Raw genomic sequence first — 26,590 nt, forward strand, 5'->3', positions numbered from 1 at the left:
GTTATCTAATGCATCTGCTATGTGCTCGTGGACAAGGCCAAATAATCAACCTGGGCTGGGAGTGTTTTGCTTTCATAGTTTGCTTTCTCAATTTGATGCAGCATTGGTCTCTTCTTGCAAAAGTCCTATTAGGACAAATCTGGAAAAGGAGCAGGGCAAGCTGATGTGAAAGTCCCTTGGGGATTTGTCCCTTGACAAGTACATTTTCTATAGATTACATCCCTCCACCAATTACTAGCATGGCTTTGGAAAGTTACATAACCTGCAGATAGCCAGCTACCCATACTTCACCCTGTGCTTCTGGGTCTATATCTGAAAAATTTAATAATTCCTCAGTAGTTAAAGTCAGAAGTTTGTCCATATATATATTCTCTCACATTTATCTTCCTCAAGACCGTTGCCATTGCTATTTTCCCAGATGGAGACATGCCAGGCTGGTATAAGCCTAGTGGAATTTCCTTAAGAAACTAGACCCAGCCATCCAGCCCATACTCACAGACTCCTCTCATGCCCTCCCATTCACTTACCTATTCACTCAACATTTATCAAAGGCCTATTATGTGTTAGGTACTGATTTTTAGAACCTATTCTACAGCTTTTTAATCCATCTTCCCTTCCACTTATTTTCTTTAACAAACCAGGCAGACAACAGTGTAGGAAATAGATATTTAATCATTCTCTTGAATGGTTAGAACTCCAAAATCAAGTTTTCTATAACAAAATGTAATACAGTCATGGTGGTTCCAAAGTGCCAGGAAGGCAGTGATCAACACGTGAAAAGAGTGCGGGAAGGGTGCTGGAAACAAAGCATTCTTTTCCATCAGAGCTTCATTCATCAAGGCCTCATTTCAAAGGGTCATTGTCCCTGTTTTCAAAAGTCTCTGCATGTTTTGAGGAAGGAACATGTTTGTTGCTTTAATTTGAATTTTGGCCAGGCAGGGTCTGGAGATCTAAATTAGAGTGAGAGAACTTGAGATGGAATTCAGGTAGCTGTCTTACAGAACTTGGTTTTAGGGTAGAGTGAAGGGAAAGGAATTTAGAAGCTCAACAAGCTGAATATAATCCCATCAGAAATTTCCCTCAGGCCTTGTCAACTCTGTTCTCAAAAGATGTTATCCTGGTTGCCCAATAGAGTTCTGGCTCTCTGTGCTGAGGCAGTAGCCAAAGAGAATGCCTATTTTTAGGGAGCAAACTGCCCTCTTTTCTAGATCCCTTTCTACTTTAAATCAGGGTTTCTTAACATTGGTGCAGTTGACATTTGAGGATGGGTAATTCTTTGTTGTGGGGAGACATCCTATACATTGTAGGATGTTGAACAACATCCCTGGGCTCTATCTACTAGATGCCAGTAGTACTGTCCCATGCTCATCCCACCCTCGATTTGTGACAATGAAAATTTTCTCCAGAAATTGCCAAATGTTTCCTGGGAGATGGGGAAGCAGCATCACCCCAGTTGAGTCCTACTCTTCTAGATGATGTTGAAAGCTGAGGTCATAGCTGTCCTTGTAGGATAGAAAGTAAAAGCCTCAAACCTTGTGATGACATAATGCCACATAGTCAAGGTGAGAGGTCCTTCCCTGGACCATTCACAAATGAACATCATTTGAGAAACAGAATGGCATTTGTTGTTTAAAAAGAAGGTGCTCAGGTTATTTATAAAATCATTGTCACCAACTACTTTGTTTATGCCAAAATTATGATAATTTTTCATGTCTTTGGCATTTTTCAGGTGGCAGGATAAGCCATTTTTCAGGTGGGTGGAAGCATCATAATGAAAAGTGAATCATTTGACCCATCACTAAAATGCAGCCACCCCTAAGTTGTGAAATGGCAGCTGAATCAGCTGCTTACAGCGTAAACTACAGTTGAATTTGTGGAATAGAAGATGTGGGTATATTGCGACTGACACTTTCCAAGAGCTTCCTCAGAGCAACATGACAGAATATGTAAATAAGGATTCAGAGACAAGGGACATACAGTATCCTGTCCTCTCACTCCCCAGGAGATAATAGGTAAGGGGAGGTCCCTGAGACCTAGGGATACACTTATCTCCAAAATGCATTTTACTTAACAGTCTTAACATATTTCTCCAGTTCAGGTGAATTATTCTCCCAACTTTTAATATATCTTTGAAGATAGAATTATCTTGTTCATACTGGAGTCTTTTGTGGTTGCTTTTGGCTTCTTTTTGTCCCTTGTTCTTGTTTGTCCACTCCAGACTCTAGACATGAATTCATTTTCCCCCAGAAATATAAAAAACTAAGTCATATCTGGTGGTGCAATAGTTCTGTAGATTCCTGGGATTCTGAAAATAACAGCAATAAGATACCATTAAAGTCATTCAGCAAACATTTATTGAGAACTAAGAGTCTTCCTGCCACTGTGTGAATATATCTCTTATTTTAAAATGGGCTTATTTTTCTGTATTTTGATGTTGGTCTATTGAGGCCACAGGGTCCCATGGGTTGCTAGGGGGAAGGGAGATGGCTTGAATCTCTCCTTAAAGGAGTATCATCACAGTGACAGTCTTGGGGAAGAAACAGGTCCTTAGAGAGAATGGAGACTGAGAGATGAAGTCTGGACAGGCTCCTGAGTAGAGGTAGAAAGGTGGCTTTTGCCTCAGTTTTCAACCAGGGGGTGTGTCTGACCTAAAATATCATGATTAGTTATAATGTATATCACAAAAAATGATGTATTCATTTAGTTTTACAAATCTACTTGCTTTAAGGTTATTTCTCTATGGTTCTAGGGAGAAAGAGGTGGAGCTGCAGCTCACTGGGTCACTGTCCCAGACCCCACATGGACTGCATGTGAACATCATCCATCACACAGAAGCCGTGGCTTTTAAAGAAAGGGCTGCAGATTATTACTCTAAGGGAATACAAGGTAAGATGAATCAGCTATACTATATAGGTCATATTACCTAGTTGCAGGTTGTTAAAACTCATTTACAGTGTTGTGGGGAATCAAGGAAAGAAGAAAATGTTCCTTCTTCTATGAGCGAGATCCCCAAAGGACAGTTTGTTTCTCTAGGGAAATCTCTCTCTACTGACAGCTGTGGAGGATTGGAAATCATGGAAACTGGAGGCTTTCCATATAAAGAATCTACTTTGTATACTACACTGTAGTAAAGCTTGGAGAATGAGAGAAACAAAACAAGCAGAAAAATAGATCTTTGTCTGCCCCTGAGAACATAACAATCTAGGCAAGGAATATGTGCCTTAGAGAGTATAAGATATAAATTATACATGCATGCCAAGAGGATGTAAAATACAAAGACCCTCAGGAAAGGGGGCTATAAACTAGGAAGCCTTTTCCCGAAATGGATAAAGGAAGCAGTGAATATGAATTGCTGTGGAGTAGAGGAGATTTCCAGGAAGGGGCAGTGAGAGAGGGAGCAAGAACAGAGAGTAGTAGTAGGAAGCTGAGAGAAGGAGGAAGCTCAGGGAGAGAAATTGAGAAGGCAAGGACTTTAACTTTGACACAGTAGTGCCCAGAGAGTCACTTTGGGCTCCAGAACAAAGGAATGCTGTGATGAAAATAGTGTTTGAATTCTTTGATTCTGGCAACATGTTTCTTATCAGCTGAAACAGGGAGAGGAAGGAGCAAATACAGGGTTTTAGAACTAGTCTGGGTGTGAGATGACAAAGGCTAGATTAGGATCAATCTGAGAGGCAACACAGGGGAAAATGCTGTTGGGGTTGGTAACAAATTGACATAAAGGACGGAGGGGAGGCAAAAGTAGCTCTAAGGCTGTGAGCCTGGAGGCTTTGTGGGGTTGCCACTGAGTAACATGGGAGTGTTGACTGGATCTTCATGAGTTCAGCTTTATACACATTCCATATGCAGAAGAATATTCAGAAGTAAAGGTCCTAATAATAATTGGAGCCAGAGGACTGAAGTGAGAAAGAGAAGTCTCAGTAGGAGGGTTAATCAATGAGTCATCTGCCAGCTCTCCTGTCAAAAGGAGCCTTGTCAGGGGGTGGAGGGGAGGTCACTTATGTGAGTGATTATGTGTATGTCATTATGCCTTATAAATAACAGTGAAATCCAGGGTAACCCTTCAGGGCTAAACATCTTTTTCTCTTCAATAAGATATTTTTGACTTTGTTGATGACTCAGTAAATTAAAAGGTATTTGAATTTACAGAAATATCTGAATTGTATAGAGTTGTTTTTCCCGTTAAGTTTGTCAGTGAGGTCTATGCTTTTTGTTAAGCTAACAAATGATTACCTTTCACAATTCTACTGGAAATGGTGTTACAACCCTGGCATCATTAAATGTTTCTCTTTGTGGCTGATGCTGGAGGCTATTTGACTCTCGTTAGGAACATAAGCACACACAGAACCAGTCTCCCATACCGTTTGTGCTTCATCTCACCTGTTGGACCAATGATTTTGCATTTTTTGTGTGACCAAGTCATATTATTTGAGCATCAGGTAAGGGGAGAGAGGCAGGAGTACCCAGCTGATGACAAAGAAAGAAGAGGCACACACGGAAGCCTTTGAGTGCAGTAGCTGTAGGTGACTCCGCCTTTTGATCTCAGAGTCTGTAAAGGTAGAGAAAAGAATTTGGAGTCATATAGGAGAAACTAGTTGTCTTCTTCATATGACTGGTTAGCAAAGAAAATTACCCCAAAAACAGAACAAGTTGTTCCTAATACAAGCAATTTTTTTTTACCCTTTTCTCTACCTTTCTGCAACTGCCTTAAAAGCAGAGCTTTCCCTTTTTTCAAAGGAAGTTCCATTCTGTGGTCCACTCCAGTGAGCATGCAGCCAGATGAAAAACTATACCAGTAAAGAGATTGTTATTGGTTACCAAATAAAAAGCAGGTTAAACAAACAGCCATGGCCAGTGCTTGGTTTCAGATCTATTTTTCCTCTAGGCAGTCACCTTTACAGGATCTGTGTCATTAGCTTTCATCATACAGTTGAGTTGTAAAGTGTTGAGGAAGCATTGTGCTCATTATGGAGTAGAGAAAGGTAGAAATGAAGAAATGAAAATACTCTTCTTTTGGTTTATTTTCTCCCTAGACAGTCCTATCTCATTTATTTCATTTCAGCTCTGTCACTTACTGGCTGTGTGACTTTAGGCAAGTCACACAGCAATATGCTCCAGTTTCTTCACCTATAAAATAGGGCTCAAATAATAGTAACCTACTTCATAGGGATCTTATAAGGATTAATGAGCTAATACATGTAAAGCACTTAGAACAGGACCTGACTCATAGTATGCATTCAATAAATATTAGCTATAAAACAACGATAGTAACTCCACTCAAGCCTAATAAGCACTACTTTTATGCTGATCATTTCTAAATCTACTTCCTTAACTTAAACTCTGTCCTGACTTCTACATCTGGCTTTCCAGTTGCTACTAGAGATGTCAGTTAAAAACTTTATTCAGTAAATATTTCTGAGCACCTACTGTTGGGGTTCAAAGGAGTCCAATAAATAACAACCTCCTCCTTGGCTTGGCTCTGGGCCAATTAAAGAGAAGGACAGAGGAAGGAAATAGCAGAGGACGTAAACAGGTAGAAAACCATACCATGCTTGTGGGTTGGCAGAATCAACATTGTTAAAATGTCTATACTACCCAAAGTGATCTATAGAGTCAATGCAATTCCTATTAAAATACCATCATCATTTTTCACAGATATAGAAAAAATAATCTTATGCTTCGTATGGAACCAGAGAAGACCCCGTATAGCAATAGCAATCCTAGGCAATAAAAACAAAATAGGAGGTATCAATTTACCAGACTTCAAACTATACTACAAGGCTATAGTAATTAAAACAGCTTTTTACTGGCACAAGAACAGGGACATTGGCCAATGGAACAGAACAGAGAACCCAGATATAAAACCATCCTCATATAGCCATACAGTCTTTGACAAAGCAGACAAAAACATACACTGGGGAAAAGAATCCTTATTCAATAAATGGTGCTGGGAAAACTGGATAGCCACATGTAGAAGACTGAAACAGGATACACACCTTTCACCTCTCACAAAAATTAACTCACACTGGGTAACAGACTTAAACCTAAGGTGTGAAACTATTAGAATTCTAGAGGAAAATGTTAAAAATACTCTTCTAGACATTGGCTTAGGCAAAGAATTTAAGAAGAAGACACCAAAGGCAATCACACAACAACAAAAATAAATGAACGGGGCCTGATCAAATTAAAAAGCTTTCTGCACAGCCAAAGAAACTGTCAGGAGGGCAAACAGACAACATACACAATGGTAAAAAATTTTTGCAAGCTACACATATAAAGAACTGATAACTAGAATCTATTTAGAACTCAGGAAAATCAACAAGGAAAAAATCAAACAACCTTATCAAAAAGTGGGCAAAGAACATGAACAGAAACTTTTTAAAAGAAGACAGAATAATGGCTAACAAACATATGAAAAAATGCTCAACATCTCTAATCATCAGGGAAATGCAAATCAAAACCACAAATGAGATATCACTTATCTCCAGTGAGAATGGCCTTTATCATAAAGTCCCAAAACAATAAATATTGGCATGGGTGTGGAGAGATAGGAACACTCCTACACAGCTGGTGGGACTGCAAACTAGTTGAACCTCTGTGGAAAGCAATATGGAGATACCTTAAAGAGATACAAGTAGATCTACCATTTGATCCAGCAATCCCATTACTGAGCATCTACCCAAAAGACCAAAAGACGTTCTATAAAAAAGACATCTGCACTTGAATGTTTATAGCAGCACAATTCACAATTGCAAAGATATGAAAACAACCCAAGTACCCATCAATACATGAGTGGATTAATAAAATGTGGTATATATATACCATGGAGTACTGGGCTATAAGAAACAATGGTGACCTAGCACCTCTTGTATTTTCCTGGATAAAGCTGGAACACATTCTACTAAGTGAAGTATCTCAAGAATGGAAAAACAAGCACCACATGTACTCACCAGCAAATTGGTGTTAATGGATCAACACCTAAGTGGACATATAGGAATAACATTTATCAGGTGTTGGGCAGATGGGACGGGGGAAGGAGGGGATTGGTATATACATACATAATGAGTGCGATGTGCACCATCTTGGAGATGGACATGCTTGAAGCTCTGACTCTGGGAGGGGAGGGCGGAGAAGGCAACATGTAACCTAAACATTTGTACCCCTATAATATACTGAAATAAAAAAAGAGAAGAACAAAAAGAGTAAGGCAATTAGAAGACCAAAATATCACCTTTATTGCTGAAAAATCTGATAATAAGGAATGAGGCTTTGTAGGTAGGCAAGTGGGCTGTACCCTGAACTTCCCCAGGGACAGACAGAAGCAGACTGGGGCAGGCTCTCTCCTGAAAGGGCAGATTCCACCCCTGAAAAACTGATGGCTTGAGGAGCAGAGCAGAATGAATACATACTCCTGAGAGTTAACTAAAAAGAAAGGGGAAAAAAAGGAGCTGAGCTACTTGTCTAGCTTCTCATACTCCCCATTCAGATAAATTACTTCTCCTTTGAGGAAGAGTAAAAAAGGGAGGAAGAAAGAGACTAAAAAGGTTACATTAAAGGAAATATGTGGAGTAGAGATGTAGTATTCTTCCCCAAAACCTATCATGTGCTGGGTACTATGCTAAGCTTTGGGCATCTCTACCTGTGTGTACCATGGACATTTTTTTATATATATTTTTGAGGTATGTTGCCCAGGCTGGTCTCGAACTCCTGTGCTCAAACAATCCTCCTGCCTCAGTCTTCCAAGCAGCTGGGATTAAAAGGTGTGAGCCACCAGGCTCAGCACCATGGGCATTTTAAACTTATCTCTAAAACCCTCATGTTCTCCCCATACATGTTGCTCCTATGTTTTCATTGTTTTGCTTATAGCATTACCAATCTCCTAAGCATCCTGAGTGGAAATATCAAACCCATTCTGACTTGTAATTTCTCTCGACCTTCACATTTGCATCACCAAGGCTTGTATGTTATTTTGTTCAGGTAACTTTTGATTCTTTTCCTTTTTCTTTCCCATTACCACTGCCCAGTTAATACCTTCATAATGTCTTCCTTGGATCAGTAGCATAGGTCTAGGGGAGAAATTGACTCCTGACTTCAGGGCTTCCTATTCTATTAATATCAAAACTGTTTTTTATCTCCTTTAAAACCCAGCTTGAACTCTACCTTATCTACTGATCCACTGCAGTCATAATTAGTAGCTCTTTCCCTTAAGTACCAAATCTACACTGTGATTAACTTATGCTAGGATACTTGTGCTATTCATGTCAGTATCTCATGGGGTTTAAAAAAGTGGTCTGAACTTACTTGGCACACAATAAATACTTGTTAACATGAATGGCCTAAATTAGCAGAATAGTTAGAAAACACAGGATGTAAATTCCATGACCCCATTTAATTGTTTAAAAACATGTATGGAATACCAACTTTGTGCATGGCAAGAAGAAATTCTGTTATTTTTTAAACTTTGAGCTATTAAAAGGTGTATTTAGTCCTAATACTGACACTTGGAACACTTGTTTTGATGTATCCAATAAACATGTAAGGAAAAAAGATCTGCTCCCTGAATAAAAGGTGTGCTCAATGTCTGTATTTTGTTCAATTATTGCCTCTGCTCCTAGAAGACATTAGTTATACAGTTTGGAGCTTTTTGTTGACATCTGAACTGAGATACTGTTGTCAATACCTAGTGTTTTAAATGACCAATGCTTCATTCTCTACTTTTCTTCTGGGAAGGCCTTCCATCAGATACTGCCCTGTTGGGCAGCTGACCCAAGTTGAGCCAGTCAACTTCATGGGAATGTAGAATGAGACTGATGGATCAGGTTCCATCTGGACACTCTCTTAAGAGAAAGAGATTTTTAAATATAAGAACTCTTGGCAACTACATTTTGCCATATAGACTAAAACAAGAAAGAGCAAAGATAGAATAAAGTAGAAATTTAAAAGGAGATAAAGAATCCAATTGGAATTTAAGTTCCTGGTTCCAGCTGCTCCTCAAGTCAATTGTACTTGTTCTTTGGTTCCATGAAACATCTCATTACCTTTTTAATAAATCCTCCTTTTATTTTAGGGTTATTTAGTTAGTTTTCTGTTACAGGCAACTAAGAGAGTCCTAAGCAGGATAGTTGCCAATTTGTGCCTCAAGACGGTGGAAGAGCTCTCTCATATGTATAATTTTTTTATTAGATACTTTAAAAACACAAAATTTATCATCTTAACCATTTTTAAATATATGGTTCAGTAGTGATAACTATATTCATATTGTTGTAAAACAGATCTCTAGAACTTTTTCATGTTTCAAATCTGAAACTCTATTCCTATTAAGCAACAAACCCCTTTCTCCACCTCCTCCATCCCAATCCTGGTAACCACCATTGTATGTTCTGTTTCTGCGAATTTGACTACTTTAGATGCCACATGTAAGTAGAATCATACAGTATTTGTCTTTTTATGAATGAGTTATTTCACTTAGCATAATGTTCTGAAAGTTCATCCGTGTTGCAGTATGTGATAGGATTTCCTTCCTTTTTCAGGCTGAATAATACTGTATTGTATGTTTATACCACATTTTGTTTATCCAGTCATCCATTGATGGACATTTTGGGTTGCTTCTACCTCTTGACTATTGTGAATAGTGGTGCTATGAACATGGGTGTGCAAATATCTCCTTTAGACTCTGCTTTGAATTCTTTTGGATATATCCCCCAAAGTGGGATTGCTAGATAATATGGTAGTTCTATTTTTAATTTTTTAAGGACCATCTATACATAAGTTTTCTATAGCACTTGTACCATTTCACAGTCCCACTAACAGTGCATGAGAGTCCCAATTTCTCCACATCCTCACCAGCACTTGTTATTTTCCCCTTCTTCTTTTTTTTATAGTAGCCATCCTAATGGGTGTTAGGGGATATCCCCTTGTGGTTTTGATTTGCATATATCTGATGATTAGTGATGTTGATCATCTTTTCATGTACTTTTTGGTCATTTATGTATTATCTTTGGATAAATCTCTATTCAAGTCCTTTGCCCATTTTCAAATTGGATTATTTCGGTTTTTTTGTTGTTGTTGAGTTGTAGGAATTCTTTATATATTCTGGATATTAACCCTTTATTGGATATATGATTTGCAAATATTTTCTCACATTCTATAGGTTACTGATATATATACATATATATACACACACATATATATATATACACACACATATATAATTGTGTTATATTTTAAAATTGATATAGTTGTACATATTTAGGGAGTTTATATATACAATTTTAAATTTAAAAATATAATCTGGTAAAAAATAGGATTCATTCAGTTAAATTCAGCAAACATTTATAGGGCACTTACAATGTGTGAGATATTTTCTGCCTAGTTCTAGACTTGATATAGATAGCAGTCTCCTGACATATTCTTTCACTACAGTTTGAACACAATTTAGCCCCAGGAGAGATGGTCTTAGAAGTCATAAATCATCCTATGAATTTTCTTGATACTAGCTCAATCCTAGGTTTTGTATTCACTAAAATTCTGCAGGGAGACTAGAGTGGTGGGCCTTTGCAGGCAGTTCTCAGCTAGGGTGCTGGGAGGCCAGTTCTATCTGGAGGTTTCAGATTAATCCTGGACCAATATTGATGGGATCATGAGTTAGTCTCTTGAGGGATGACTAAGACTAAGTCAGAGTCCAGACCTTTAGTCTTCAGATTCAAAGCCTTCTCAAAGGCAGGCTAGAACCAAAACAGTTTTGAGGGGCTTAGGATATAATACACTAGCTGAATATGTCAAAGATGTCAAATAATCATCACTTCCCTACTGCTACACCAAAGTAATCCTACTGAATTAGACAGAGCCTCAGAATCTTAAACTCTGCTCTCCAGACAACCAGTCAGTGAGAAGGCACACAAAACAAAGCTAAATTGCCATCTTTGACCTATATGCCATATATATTGTTTTGTGTTAGGCTTTCTCTTATGTAATGCAATCCCAACTGGAATTAAGATCAGGGTCTTAGTGAAGAGGATTCTAGAGAGTTTTTGCCATGGTACATAATATATCTATTATAGAAATTGGATTTCAATTTAGATCTCATTCTCTCCCCAATAAATCCATATAAAAAGTGTGGAGGAACCCACCTGTCACTTTGATATCCCCTGTGGCTTTGGCAATGTCATTTTCAATCATACAGGAGTATGTATTGTTGATTGTGACATTGTAGAGCATGGACACAACCTTCATGGTCACATTCTCAGAGTTCAGCTCAAAGCTGGTGTTGGAGAATTCCGAGAAGTTGGCTCCCTGGTCAATTTGGGATGCCCAGATCACTGTGGGCTGCGGGAACCACCGGGGAGCCTCACACCGCAAGCTCTCTGAACTGGCATTATAGTCCACGTTCACCTCTGGCATGCTGAAGGCTGCAAGGTCAAACATCAAAAGGGGCAGATGAGATGTCAAGGTCAGGCAGATAAGACAATGCCTTTGGAGTGCTAGGTCTTCAAAACACAGTCATTTCTACCATTGAAGTAACTCAGTACTTTCCCAGGAATCTGTCTGTGTATGGCCATTGTATTGTAAATGAAAATAATTATTCATTCATAGTACTGTTATCATAACCCTTTAGCCAATATCATAAACCCAAATGGCCTAAGTTCTAGGTATATTATTGTTACAACAGATAATTTTCTCCAAGTAAGAGGGGCTCCAGTGATCATAAACAAGGTTAACCCTTAGGGAAACTGGGCATTTTCCAGGGACTTGTGAAACCTTTAGGATTTTATGTATTTTTCTGCCTGGATGATAAAGTTAGGGAGAGGAGGGGGAGGGAAACAAACAGCATTCACCTGTCACCCACAGAAATTCCACACACAAGCTTTGTCATCATGGGGACTTGGAGTTTACTTAGGTGGAGACTGTCCAGCCCTGGTATCCAGCGATATAAATAGGCATTTGTTTTCTTCTAAGATAATTCTCCTCATGGGGGAGGTAAATGCATTTTGAAATTAAGACTAGCTTCACCCCATAACTAGGCAGAAAGACACTTGTGGGAAAATGTTAAGACCTGGACTTTTTACTAGGCCATAATGGCAAGATACAATTTATTGATTTATTTGGCATCTTCTTTTGCCCAGGCCTGGGCTGGTGCTGAGTGAGTGGTGAAAGGAAAGCCTTTGCCTTGCTCTTAATGAGTCTGTCTTCTAGCAGGTGAGACAAGACCCATATGCTTGGAGTAGGCAGGGAATAAGCTCCTAGGAGATGATATGGGAAGCTAAGTTTACATGACAATGAGCCACCATTTACCAAGGATGCACTCTGTGCCAGTATCATAGTCCAGATATTTATTTCATTTGATCCTCACAATAATCCTATGAATGTTATCATCCCCATTTAAAAAACTAAACTTTTATTTTTGGAATAATAGTACATGTACGGAAAAGTTGCAAACATAATACAGAGAGCTGGTGTATACTTCTGACCTGGTTTCCCCTAACATTAACATTTAATCATGGTGCATTGGTCAAAACTGAGAAAACATCATTGGCACATTACTGTTAACTAAACTCCAGACTTCATTAGGATTTATCCAGTTTTTCAACTAATGTTCTTTTTCTGTTCCAGGATCCCATCCAGAATACCACAATGCTTTTAGTCATCATATCTCCTTAGGCTCTTCTAGTTGGTGATTTTCTTAATCTTTCCATGTTTTTTATGACCTTGACAGTACTGAGGAGTACTTGTCAGGTATTTTGAGGGATGCCCCTCTGTTGGAATTTGTGTGATTTTCTTCTCATGATTAAACTAAGATTAAAGGTTTGGGAAAGGAAGACAACAGTAGGTAAAGTACCCTTCTTATCACATCATGTCAAAAGGCACATGCTATCAACATGACTTATCATTAATGATGTTAACTGACTGAAGCAGTGTTTGCCAGGTTTCTTTGGTAGCTGGACTTCATTGGTTTTAACACACTGAGTGGGGTGGGGGTATGTATTAAGCTGCACTTCCTGGAGGGGGAGAGATCTAAATGAATTATTTGAAATTATCTGTAAAGAAGATTTGTTTCATCTCCTTTAATATTCATATAAGTATGGAGTCATGTGTATTTTTTTATACTTGGAGTTTTAATTCAATACTATATTATCTATTTTGTTGCTTAAATGATTCTAGCTTTGCCATTGGAAGCTCCTTCAGTTGGCTCCAATGTCCCTTTGACCTGACCTCATTAATCCCCATTTTAAGATGAAGAAACTGAGGCTCAGAGATATTGCCTTGCTTGGGCCACTGTACTTACACAGGTTTGATTCTAGACCTCTGCTTTGAATAATTACATATACATGTTATGAGGTGTTTAAGAAAGGCCTGTGCAGACTGGGTAAGGCCAGGAGGGCTCAGTATACTTCCTGTCTATTCTTCAAGGCTCTCACAAATGCCCTTTTCTCCATGGTAGCTTTTCTATCCCTTCCCTCCTGTGCATTTGTATGTGATCTCTCTCTTCCTCTGAATCTCTGAGTCACTGTACTTATCTTTCTCTTAAAGGATTTGATGTGATTTATCAACCATTATAATCATTTACATACTTTATCCCCATACTGACCATCAACTCTGTAAGATCTACACTGTGAGCTTTCCAAGAGCAGGGGCACTCATCTTTATATTCCTCACAGTATCTACCTGAGTCCTTGCAAATTCAGAAAATACATGCCAAATTGGGTTGGCAAGGAAGGATGTATTTCATTGAAGGGGGAGAATTAATATGTTTTTAGGACAAAATTTTTGTGGTTAGTTCCCTTTGAACTTCTCCTAAAATGGGCCCACTGCCATGAGTCTCTAGAGAAATTGATTTCAGACTTGGGCCTGTACCTTCTTCGCATGGAAACATCCTAGGCCAGCTTTTAGGCTTCTTTCAGTAGCAGTATTAGGGGCTATCCCATAAAAGAAACTGCACTTATTTTAGGGAATATACCTGGAAATTCAGAAGTGGCAAGAGCCAAGAACAAAAGATTTTAAGACCTGTATTATAGTCAGCTACTGTGGGGGTTGGTGTGGATCTTGGGCAAAAAATACCAAGGATTGCTGCTAGCAGAACTGAGTCTTTGTCTGATATAGATCATTCATGAGCACAACATGATTATTTCATCATAACCTTTATCATAACTCATAACTTATCAAACTCATAACCTTTAACTTCAAATATCTTTTGTTGCTTTCTTTCCCTCTCCCCAAAACTCACCTCCAGTTTTATACTCAAGGTTAGCATTCCCCTTGCCTTTAGAAGTGATAATGTGACATTCATAGGTGCCGGCATCTGCGAGTTTCACGTTTTTCAGCCTCAGAGAGGCATTGCCAACTATCACTTGATCAGCAAACACTGCTGTCCGGCCTTTGAACATTTCATCCTGGTCCGACAGGTCATCTTTGCCTTCTTTAAACTCATGGACCAAGCCCATAACACCTTCCTTCAGCCATTGTATCACGATATCAGAAAGTTTGATGTCGGGTTCAAAAGTGCAGCTCAGAATTCCGTCCTCCCCAATGTTCCCAGCTGAGGTGAGCGTGGTGACCGTGATGGAGTGTGTCCCTGCAATCCAGGAAGCAAGGATCAACGTCCAGGGAAGTGATGGAACTTTCGCAACCAAACCCTTCACTACTAAAAGCCAAACAGAGACTCCTATGATAAAGTAGAAATATAGAAGAACTGGAGAGGCATATAAAAAAAAAGAAGACAAGAATAGAAAGAGCAGGAAGACAATCATTTTGATATCTACACCAGATCTGCCATATGCACAGCTTCTGTAAGACCAAGTAACCCAAACCTTCAGGGGCAGAAAGAGGAAAACACATCAGATTTGGGTTTAAAGATGAGATTTCAAGTCTTGGCTTCGTCACTTAATAGCTGTGTGACATTCAGGAAGTCATGTAACCTCTCTGGATCTCAGAAAAATGGGCATAACAAATATCTGTCTTACCTACCTTAAGGGGTTTTCGTGAGGATCAAATCAAATGGATGTGAACTTGATTTGCAAGCTATAATTACACAAATAAGGTGTTGTTATTCTTACTTAACTGAAAGAGCCAGAGAAATGAAACCTCATGTTAATTATATGTGGCTAGTCATTCTGAAAAACACTAAATTCTAAAGTGCTGTTACTTTTATCTCCATTTGAATGTTGAAGAAACTAAGACATAGGAGATAAGTGACTTGGTCAAGGTTACAGCGCTATCTATGGCATGATGAAGAATGGTACTTAATTCAGTTACTTTTGGTCTAAGATAAAAGCTGTCCCTGCTTCTCTGAACATACTGCCAGTAGAAATACTAATTATGGTGCCAGGTGTGTCCAGCTGCCTCCTCCCCACTTGCCCAGCCCACAGCCCACCCAGTCAGGGAAGGATCAACCAGCTGTTCTTTGTGCACTGGAGGCTGCTGACTGAGGACACCTGTGGGGGTGATTTAATTAACTGAATCTTCTTCAGAGGCTCTTTCTGTGGTTTGGATGTGAAACTAAGGAGAGGATGGCCTTGGAGCCCAAGAGGAGAGTGGAGCAGACACGAAGTGTAAGGGAGAGACCACGAGAGAGAGGGATAGAGAGAGACCTCTCTATTTCAGAGCTGTCTTAGATCCTGCAGGTATTCAGGTCTAGTTACTGTTTTAATCTCTTCATATTCTATAAACAAACACCTTATATTAAAATGGCCTGCACAAGCCTCTCTTCCTTACAGCCAAAAAAGCGCAACATGATGAGTCCTGAGCCCTTCTTGACCGGACTTTTCATCTTCCTTGTTGGTATTCCTGCCTTTCATTTTTGCCTCCATCCAATTCATTTTACATGCATTAATCTTACAGGTAGACTTCTTAAAGTACAATCTGAACATGTCTGTTTTCTAATCACTAATCATCCATGGCTCCTAAGGGCTGTGGAATGAATTTCAGATTTTCCAGCATAGTCTTCAAAGCCAAACCCTGCCTGGCACATAGTAAATACTCCATAGATGTTAGCTCTTATTGGTGTCTTTGCAGCCTCCTCACCTCATCCTTTCATAGTCCATTCTGTCTCTCTGTATCAAATGATTTGTTATTTTTCTGCCTTCAATAAAAAATACATAAACAAAGCATACATGTGCTTTTTTCCCCCTCAAATGTAAGAGGGAAACATTGCAAACACAGATATATCATTGGCTCATCTCTTCTTTCAGCCCATTAGGGATTGGAATTATTTAATTGACTCCCAGGCCTTTATAAAGCATATGAGGATAATGAATCAGAGACAGAACTGGAGAAGCTAAGCTAGATGAATTTACAGTAGAAATAACAGGGAGCTACTGACAGAAGAAAAAATATAGCTAGAAAAAGAGGCAGAGGAAACAAAAACAAGTACATAGCCTGGGTTGGGAGGCTGTTTTGGAGGCTTGAGAGCATTGGAGAAGAGAGATTTTGGGAGCAGCTGCCATGCATGGCCACTCATGTGAGAGATTTGGGAGAAAAATTATGAAAGAGAATAATATGAAGATTTTTCTGTGTAATATGAATGCAACACAACTCCATACCCTGCCTTGGAATTTTCTTGAACACTGCTTTTTAATGATTCAGGATTTTTCTAATTAGTTTTACTTCACAGACTAATATCCAAGGCAGCCCAGGCTAGCACAATTACACTACACACCTTCACATCCTTGCTCATCTTGCACCTACAATTTATAGTTCCCACCTCTCCTTTGTCACCAGTTATCTAGATTCTACTTACATTCAAGTCTGTTCAGATGGCAGCCCTCCCATGGAAACTTATTTTAATCCACCAAGGCAAAATTTATAGATTCTCTCTTTTCTGTCCCTTAACATTTTCTTTTACCTTTCTTAACAGCAGCTTGACTCCCTCTACCTGGTTTCTTGCCTATCTCTGGCACTAATTTGTAAGCTTTTCAAGGGCAGAAACTGTCTTAATCATATCCACAAGTTCCTATAGTGCCTAGTGCTTTGTTTCTACAAAGAAAAATAATATTTACTGAGTGTATGAATAACCAAATGAATAAATGGAAATCAGTAGAAATCAAAGCATAGTTTGAGATGATCTAAAATGATTGCAGGAGTAAGGTGGCAGGATTACCACGTCTAAATTTGGGGGAAATGTGAGCCAGTGGGGAAAAAAAGGCAATAAAAATACACTGAGATTCTCAATAAAATCATGGATGAACTGTAACTATGTTAGAGCGAGGGTAAATTTGATGGTTGTTGATAAAGTGCCATTAAAGTTGAATTGAAAAATTACTTTTCAGAAAAAAAATACACTATTAGCACAGTTTATGGAAAGACTGAAATGGTAATGACACATCTTAGTTCAGTAATTATATTACTGAATTAATTTTAATGTTTTGGCCTTGAGCCCACAGGTAGGGAGTCAGTTGAAATATTTCCTAGAGAACTTAATGATTAAAAGTAGGCAGCTGTGGAGCGCCCCAGGGACCTGCTGCAGGTTCTCGTCATTTCAGGTTGCATTAATGATGTGGCAGAAGGAATGAGTGTAATGTCAATTAAATCCCCCCCATATCAAATAAAGAGGAGGAATAAAAGCCAGTGAGAACTTAAAAAACCATAACTACCTACCCGTTGCTCTGCACCTAGAAAGCAATCAATAAATATTTGTTTGTTAAACGAGTAAATGATAGCTAAAAGTGATAAAATAAAATTTCATTTGCAAGCAACAGCATGTAAATATTAGTTCTCACAAAAAGGAGACTGTGTTCAAACTTGAAAACAAACATTGGCTCAAGTAGCATTATGCAGTCTGACCTGATCCTACTCTCCAGGCCTAATGACCACCAGAGATTCTTGTGTTAACTTGGTGAGCTAAAGGACAAAAGGGCCCCATGGAATGGGTCAGAGGCTGCTTTCTATCGATATAGAATTCTGTTCAATAGGCACAGATTTTAAGTATTTCACTGGCCTCTAAGATTTCATCAAAACCCTTTAAAATTGGAAGCCCCAGCCACTTACTGAAAATGAATTATCCAACTTGTGAGGGCTAATTACTACCACAGCCCCAGTCTGCATGAAGAAAGGGGGGTCATCAAAGGGGAGCAACTGAAATCTGAGCAGCTCTGTGTTCACATAGGGTGAGTACTATTCAATTGGCCCTCGGTTGCAGGAGTGGGAATATCTTAGAGAATGGGGGTAACACAAGGCAAGGATTCTTTTTTTTTTTTTTTGAGACAGAGTCTCGCTTTGTTGCCCAGGCTCGAGTGAGTGCCGTGGCGTCAGCCTAGCTCACAGCAACCTCAAACTCCTGGGCTCCAGTGATCCTTCTGCCTCAGCCTCCCTGGTAGCTGGGACTACAGGCATGCACCACCATGCCCGGCTAATTTTTTTTTTATATATATATCAGTTGGCCAATTAATTTCTTTCTATTTATAGTAGAGACGGGGTCTCGCTCTTGCTCAGGCTGGTTTTGAACTCCTGACCTTGAGCAATCCGCCCGCCTCGGCCTCCCAAGAGCTAGGATTACAGGCGTGAGCCACAGCGCCCGGCCTAAGGCAAGGATTCTTTACAGAAATTAGGATTACTGGGGCACCCTACAACACTGGATTTAACCTGGAAAATAAATTTTCCTTTGACATGAGTCAGTAAGACAAGTTCTGTACATTCTAATAGAATAGAGAACATACTAGAAGTCTCCAGCAGATGGTTAGTCAGCATCTGCTAAAATCAGCTGCCCAGATAGGCACCACAGCATATGGCTTAAAGGTGGAAATGCAAGATTTAAGCCTGCACCAGTGGAGCCTGGGGTCACACCTGTGAGTGCCACACTTGCCAAAGAAAAGTGTGGGGTAGCTCCTGTGAGAAGAAATTAGACAGGATACTAGGCCAGGGCAGAAAAGGCAAGCAGTAGAGCATGGCGTTTGAGAACATGGCACAAGCATCAGGCTGTCTGGGTTCAAGTCCTAGCTCTGCCACTTATTAGGTATGTGAACTTGGGCAAGTTTTCTAAACTTTTTACTCCATAAAAAGTAACATGGAATGTTATCTGTCACACGAGAATGCTCCCTCTGAGGGTCCCTAAAAGGACTAAATGACACAATGCAGGTGATGTGCCTAATATAGTATCTGACTATTTAGCCATGTGCTAAATCTTAAATTGATATCGATATGATTTAACTAGAGCCACTTGAGTAGATTGCAGATCAGAGTCCCAGGAGGTAGAGAAAGAATATTTTACTAAATGCTTATTTATAGTGACTCATTTTGAGCCAAAGAGGTAAGAATGACCATCGCATCCATTTTATGAATGAGGATAAAGAGGCTCCATGAGGTTAAATGGTTTACCCAATGCCCTGTATTAGGGCATTAGCAGTGGAGCCAGGATTAAATCCAGCTTGTCTGGCACTGGGCTGTGCTCTTTCTACTACATTTTGCTGTTCATTTGTTTGTTCATACTCAGGGCCAGATTGAGACATGTAGAGAGCCAACCTGCTAAAACGATATCCTTGCTTCCCTTAAAAATAAAATAAGTGTAAGAAAGGCCAACAAATTTTCAATTATTTTTTCAGATGACGACAACTCTTTTTGAAATAGCAAATACTTTCCAAACAATTTGTGCATTGCTCCTATTTTGATGCCATGAGCACACCTGGTTGGCTTACCCAGTGTCTGAAGATGGAGCATTATTAGGAGGCAGTGTGCTCCTAGTAATTGGCTTCCTGCCCTGACCTCCTTAACTTCAAAGGGGGCCTGTCCTGCTATGACCAGGAAATGATGCAGTTCCTAGGAGGTGCTATATGAATGCCTTCATAATAGCAAATTTTTATTAATAGCATTGATGTTATCAATATAAATAACAATGACAGCCATTTATCATACTCAAGTGTCAGATACATTTTTCTCATTTAATTTTCACTATGACCTTGCCTAATTTACCAGTGAGGAAACTGATTTTGGAAATTTAAGTTGCATCCCAAAGGACATATAGTTAGTGTCAGACCTGAGATTGGAACGTCTCTGATTCTTAAACTCTTCCACTACACAGAGCTGTTCAAAGTCACTCTGTGAGTGATAGCACAGGGACTGGGCTAAGTATGGTCAGGCACCTTTTGACTCCCTCTCCTTCCTTCTCAAAGGGTCATTCACAAAGGCTTTCTTTTAACCAGGGGTTTATGGGATCCCCTCAACCTCTCTTCCAAACAATCCACTTCAGATGTACTTTGTGTTTTGGGGGAGCCCATATTTAGAATTTGTAAGGAGTAGGATGACTATGAGAAGGTGGCATATACAACATCATGAAAGTTACAAAGAAATATAATTTTTTTCTGTATTTGGGAATATTTTTAAGTTTTTAAAAAGTTTGGCCTCAGGAATCATGCCTTCAAAGCAAACCAGAAAACACTCTTTTCTGCCACAACTCTCCCCGAATGTTATCATTGGTATAGGGTGGTGGGTAGGAGTGTGGATTCTGGAAGCCAATTACCAGGCTTAAAACACAGCCATCTCCACTTGCAAGCTGTGTATGAACTTACACAAGTTTCTCATCTAAACATAGTAATATTATCTACCTCCTATTTGTTGTGAGTAGTAAATCAGGTGATATATGCAAAGTTCTTGAGTACAGTAAGGTGCACGAAGAAATAATTCAAAAGATATTATCATTATCATCATCTACTTAATGCTATTTACTTAATATCAATGTCCTGTGCATTAAACCAGCTAACATTTTATTAAATTCATTTAAAGTACAATAATATGATACTCTCTGGTAAAGGTTATTGTCCTTTTAATAAAGGCAGTTGAAAAAAAATCCAACTGAATAGTATTAAACTAATAAACTGCCCATTTTATCCAAAATAACCAGTTTTTATTGTATGAAGTAGGAAGGAGGCAGAAAATCTTTTCACAGGAAGCAGTAGGGTTTTAATATTGGTGGTACATTACTGATTGAGTAAACTTCTATCCATTTATTCACTCTTTTATGCATCCCTCCAATTGTTCATTCAAAAATCACTATAGGTGCACCCTCTGCAAATTCAAGGAACTGAGCTCAGAACTTAAAAGTCACTATATCTATGCAGCAGGAAAAGCTGTAACTAGCAAAAGTGTTGACTGACATGGGGAAGCTGTGACAATGTGAAAATTCTTGCTAGGTAGTCAAAGGCCACTAACAACCAAAGATAAACAACAGTTTAAGAGTTCTGATGCCAAGGCAGTTAGCCCAAGGCCCAAGAGATTTGCCACCGAAATTTAGAGTGAAGGACAAATACTAGGGTTTTCAAGATCAGGAATAGGATAAATTATAAGTAAGGAAGAGTTAAGCTTTAGTGAGGAAAGTACCAAAATGTACCTTAGCATTAATATCTTTAAAAGTTATTCTAAAATGTTTACTTAGTCAATATTTTATTTCCTTATAAAGAATATATATGAATATATGCACACAAAAATGTATATACACATATATGTTTGCAAATGTTTATTTATGTGTAAGTCTATACTGAAGTATAACATATATATATGAAAATCCACACATCATAACTGTACAGCTTGAAGAGTTATCATAACTTTATCCCACGTAACAATCACCACACTGAGAAATAGAACTTTACTGCCTTCCCAGAAGTGCCCTAATGCCCCTCCTCATCACTGCCCCCTTACTTTTCCCCAAAGGTAAGAACAACTGTTCTACCTTTACATATGTGTGTGTATGTGTGTGTGTGTGTGTGTGTGTGTGTGTGTGTGTGTATAATTTCAGAATATTACGGGGGTACAAATGTTTTGGTTACATAAATTTCTTCTGTACCATTTGAGTCAAAGTTATAAGTGTGTCCATCACCCAGATAGTGTGCATTGTACCTCTTAGGTGTGAATTTACCCATCCCCCTTCCCCTTCCACCTGCTGGATTAAAAAATGGTGAACTAATACCTCTTTAATTCACCAAAAAAATGGTGAACTAATACCTTTTAACAGCAGAGATACATTTGCCTGCTTTTGAACTTTATATACATGGAATCATACAGAATGTACTCTTTTGTGCTCTTCTGTCACTCAACATTATGTTTTGCCTATGAAAATGTGCTCAGATCAAAACTACAATGAGGTATCATCTCACCCCAGTAAAAATGGCTTTTATCCAAAAGACAGGCAATAACAAATGCTAATAAGGATGTGGAAAAAGAGGAATCTTCATACATGTTGGTGGGAATGTAAATTAGTACAACTACTATGGAAAACAGTATGGAGGTTCCTCAAAAAAATAGAACTACCATATGTTCCAGTAATCCTAATGCTGGGTATATATCTAAAAGAAGCGTATTGAAAAGATATCTGCACTCCCATGTTTATTGTGGCACTATTCACCATAGCTAAGATTTGGATTCAACCTAAGTGTCCATCAATGGATCAATGGATACAGAAAATGTACATTCATACCATGGGATATATTATTCAGCTATAAAAAAGAATGAAATCCCCTCATTTGCAACAACATGGATGGAACTGGAGAACCTAAGTGAAATAAGCCAAGCACAGAATCTCGCATGTTCTCACTCACATGTGGAGCTAAATATTAAAATAATTGATCTCATGGAGAGGAAAAAAAGAAAAAAGAAAATGTACTTAGTCTCCTCAGACACCAGGAAATAGAAATTAAAGCCACAAGATTCTACAATATCCGGTGTTGGTGAGGACATGGAGCACCGGATCTCATGCACTTCTGGTGAAGAGTGAATTGGTAAATCACTTTGGAAAGCTGAAATGGCAGTATCTACTAAAAGCTACTAACTGGATTTTTTGACATATTCTTTTATGAAGTGTTTGTTCTAAGACATTAGAAAAAGAATTAGAAGATGGTCAAATAGGCCAGGTATGGTGGCTCACACCTGTAAATTCTAGTACTCTGGGAGGCCAAGGCAGGAAGATCGCTCAAGGTCAGGAGTTCAAGACCAGCCTGAGCAAGAGAGAGAGAGAACCTTGTCTCTAATAAAAATAGAAAGAAATTATCTGGACAACTAAAAATATATAGAGAAAAAATTAGCCGGACTTGGTGGCACATGCCTGTAGTCCCAGCTACTCAGGAGGCTGAGGCAGCAGGATTGCTTGAGCCCAGGAGTTTGAGATTGCTGTGAGCTAGGCTGACGCCACAGCACTCTAGCCCAGGCAACAGAGCTAGACTCTGTCTCAAAAAAAAAAAAAAAAAAAAAAGATGGTCAAATAAAGCAGGAAGAGGAACATTAATAAAGATAAAAGCCAAAATCAGTGAAAGAGGAAAACAAATCAGAGAAAGTATAAATAAACTGAAAGGTGGTTATTTGAAAACTACTATAAAGCTAGCAGTACCTGTAACTGTGTAAACCTATTTTAATATATGAGAGAGACAGAGAGAGAGAGAATGAATATGACCAAGATTAGGAATAGGAAAAAAGATAAAATAACATAAAAAGAAGTGAATTATAAAAGAATATTAGAATGAAACAGACTAGTGAATTCAGAAACAGATCCGCACACATATGGATAGTGGATTTGTGACAATGATGTCCCTCGAGAGAGAAGTGTGGGAGGGACAGTGCTTTTAATAAATGGTGCTGGGTTTACTGGATAGCCACATGGAAAAAGGGAATTTTGACCCCCTCTTACACCATGCATAAAATTAATTCTAGTCAGCTTGCAGATATAAATGTGAAAGATGAAACAATAAATTCTACAAGATAACCTAGAAGAAAATTTTTACAACTCTAGGATAGACAGAGATTTCTTAAACAAGTTACAAAAAGCTCTAAATATAAAGGGAAAGATTGATGAATTGGACTAAATTAAAAAAACTTCTGTTCATTGAAAGACATCATTAAGAGAGTGAAAAAGCAAGTCATAGAGTAGAACAGATTCAACAATATATATAACCAATTTGCATCCAGAATATGTAAAGAATCACCTAGAAATCAAAAAGAAAAAGATAAATAACCCAGTAGAAAAGTGGACAAAAGACAAAATATATATGTTTGATGATATAAAGAAAGTGGAGAAGGGTGTGAATGTCATTTCTAGGCAAACGCACCTATAGCGAGTTTTCTTAGCTTAGGCGTTGTGACTCTGTGGGCACACCCACACTGGAGGGGAGTGATGGAGAGGCAGCTGGAACTATGGAAACTGAACTTACGAAGTGACAGCTTTGGTCACAGACTAAGTTATAGATATTGGCCTGAGTCGGGTGGTTTATGGGAACTAAAGCAATTTGTCTCAAAGAAATGGTCTACATGGAAGAGGAAAGAGAAAGCTCTTCCTGAAACTGACATCAGTTAGCTGCATTTGGAAACTAACCATCCACACCCCAATGGCATCTGTTTCCTACATAGTACAGTAGTCACGACTAGTTTTCTCTTTATCTAAGACCCCTGTGTACAAAGACTTGATATTCTTTAACACTTTAACTGAAGCTTACATTGCAAAGAAATCATCTCCTTAGGTCAACCATGGACAGAATGGCTCAGACGCGGCACTTTACCTGTGATCCCAGAATGACATCTTCAGCAGGGACTGGTAGATGGACTACTGATAAACATCTCCTTTGATTCTCTCAACTAGCTTCTGAGGTGGACATTATTTCTCCACTCTAAGAATGAGGAAACTGACTAATTCAAGGAGTTAAAGGACTAATGTGAAGAGCACACGGTAAGTAGAAGCATGAGTGCTCTAGTCTGAAGTTTTCTGAGTGCAAGCCCCATGCTCTTTCCATGCTACCACACCAAAGTGATTTGGGGTTTAATGGTGAGGGGTGAATGGATCATAATAATGCAAGAAATCACATACCTGAAATACCAAAGCCAATGATGAGTACAATTGCTCCAGCCAAAATAATGATGATGCTAATGATGCTATGGAAAGAGAGAGAGAGAAACAGGAAATTACGTCTTCATTCCATTTGACCTGGGTACACATCTATCTTGGATAAGGTGTGCTACATAAGGCATCACAACTTTTTCTTCCATATAAGCTCCCTCCTAGAAATAGGTACCTTAGAGAGGTGTCTCAGTAATCCCATCCCCATCCCACTGGGTTTCTAGGGTAGATGAAAGGAGTGGCCTTTTTATCTGCCTGTGTCCTCTTACTTTCCTATTTCCAGGTCAGGGAAGACTGTTGGGACAAGACTGATGAAAACATCTCTATAATGCCAGGTGCTACCTGAGGGTGACTGGTCCCATACTCAGCCTACTCTGAGCATTGCTGTCCATGCTTTTCTATCATTTGTCTACTTATTTTGTCTCTTTCCACAGATTTTAAACTCCACTAAGGACAATGGTCATGTCTTTTTCACTTTGTACCCACTCACACCTAGTCCACTGCACCCATTAGTCCTCAGTGGGAGTTTTTCTCTTATGGAAAATAATACATATTTACTGCAGAAAGTTTAGAAAATCTAAAGGAGCAAAAATAGGACAATAAAATCACCTGTAATTCCATCATCCAAACACAACCACTGTTAACTTTTGGCTATGTACCCTGCCAGTTTTTAATTATTAATAACAGATTAACCGATGATACGTGGGAAATAAACAAATGAGGAAGTGTTACTTGTATCTACTAAGTACTAGAATTATGTGGCAGACATGTTGTTCCAAGCAGCATTTGTATTATATCATTTATCCATTCAATAACCTTAGGAAAAGAACAAATTTATTATCTCCATTTTATAGATAAGGAAGTGACACGGGGAGATTAAGCATCTTCCCTAAAGTCACACAGTTGGCAAGTGGCAGAGCTGAGATTAGAATCTCCACTCAGCCACCTTTTATACTACTTCCCAAGGGTAGGGGCTCAAAGGTGGGGCGTGTCCCTCCTCTCTGCCTAGGGAAACCTTTCATGCTCCATGAGCTTTAGCTGCTGAGAGTGACTCAGGCAGAGCAGAGGCACAGGTCAAAGGGGTTCTTGGGAAGCCTGCCCATTGCTGCCTGCCCTGGCGCCCACATCATCAGGCCACCCTCTCACGCTGCTGCCAGTTCACATGTTCCCCACGCCCACACTAATGTTACTCAATAGGCAGGACAAAGGAAAGACACAAGGAGGCAAAGAAGGATGCTACAGAGAGAGAAAAAGGAAGCATGAGGCATTTTGCTTTCTGCCCTGAATAGCCTCATTGTACCCAGCCCCCTCTGGCCGGGTTGGGCCTTCCAGACAGAAACAAGAGACTGACAAGAAAGAACTTAAGTAAACAGTTCTTCTAGAGGTCAAGCCCTCATGAGGTACAGCCATGGGGGCAGCAATGGAAGCTTTTATAATAACAACAGGGCATCTGCAGAATTGATTCCAAGAGAAAACCACATCTGACCACTTCCCCTCTCTGTGCAGCGTCAGTTCTTACTGGTCCAAGTGTGTGAGAACAGCTAGACAAACGCATGGTGAGAGACACCATCTGGCTCTCTCCGACTACTCAGCCAGACAGCCAACTTGCATTTGTGACCCTGAGTTTTCGCTTACTTTGGGTAAATTATTTCATATCTCTGAGACTCAGTTCCTGTATCTGTAAAACAGGAATAAGAATAATTCCTGCTTTGCTTGCTAAAAGGTATTATGGGTTGCATGTGTGCCCCCCAAAAGTCGTATGTTGAAGCCATAACCCCCAGTGTCTAGAATGTG

General features: G+C 39.2%; 1 protein-coding gene across 1 annotated transcript in view; it reads right to left on the bottom strand.

The window, feature by feature from the left end:
• Window positions 1-654: 654 nt before the first annotated feature.
• Window positions 655-26,590, bottom strand: part of VTCN1 (V-set domain containing T cell activation inhibitor 1) — a 70,406-nt gene continuing 44,470 nt past the window's right edge. Inside the window, exons 2-6 of the mRNA XM_012761833.2 lie at window positions 24,767-24,831; window positions 14,222-14,569; window positions 11,130-11,408; window positions 4,381-4,549; window positions 655-2,305 (exon numbers count right to left, since the gene is read on the bottom strand). Of these exons, the coding sequence (XP_012617287.1) occupies window positions 4,425-4,549; window positions 11,130-11,408; window positions 14,222-14,569; window positions 24,767-24,831 (817 nt within the window). The 3' untranslated portion in view covers window positions 655-2,305; window positions 4,381-4,424. The remainder of the gene's footprint in view (window positions 2,306-4,380; window positions 4,550-11,129; window positions 11,409-14,221; window positions 14,570-24,766; window positions 24,832-26,590) is intronic.

This window comes from Microcebus murinus, chromosome 2, assembly GCF_040939455.1.
Source record: "Microcebus murinus isolate Inina chromosome 2, M.murinus_Inina_mat1.0, whole genome shotgun sequence".
Classification (NCBI taxonomy): Eukaryota; Metazoa; Chordata; class Mammalia; order Primates; family Cheirogaleidae; genus Microcebus; species Microcebus murinus.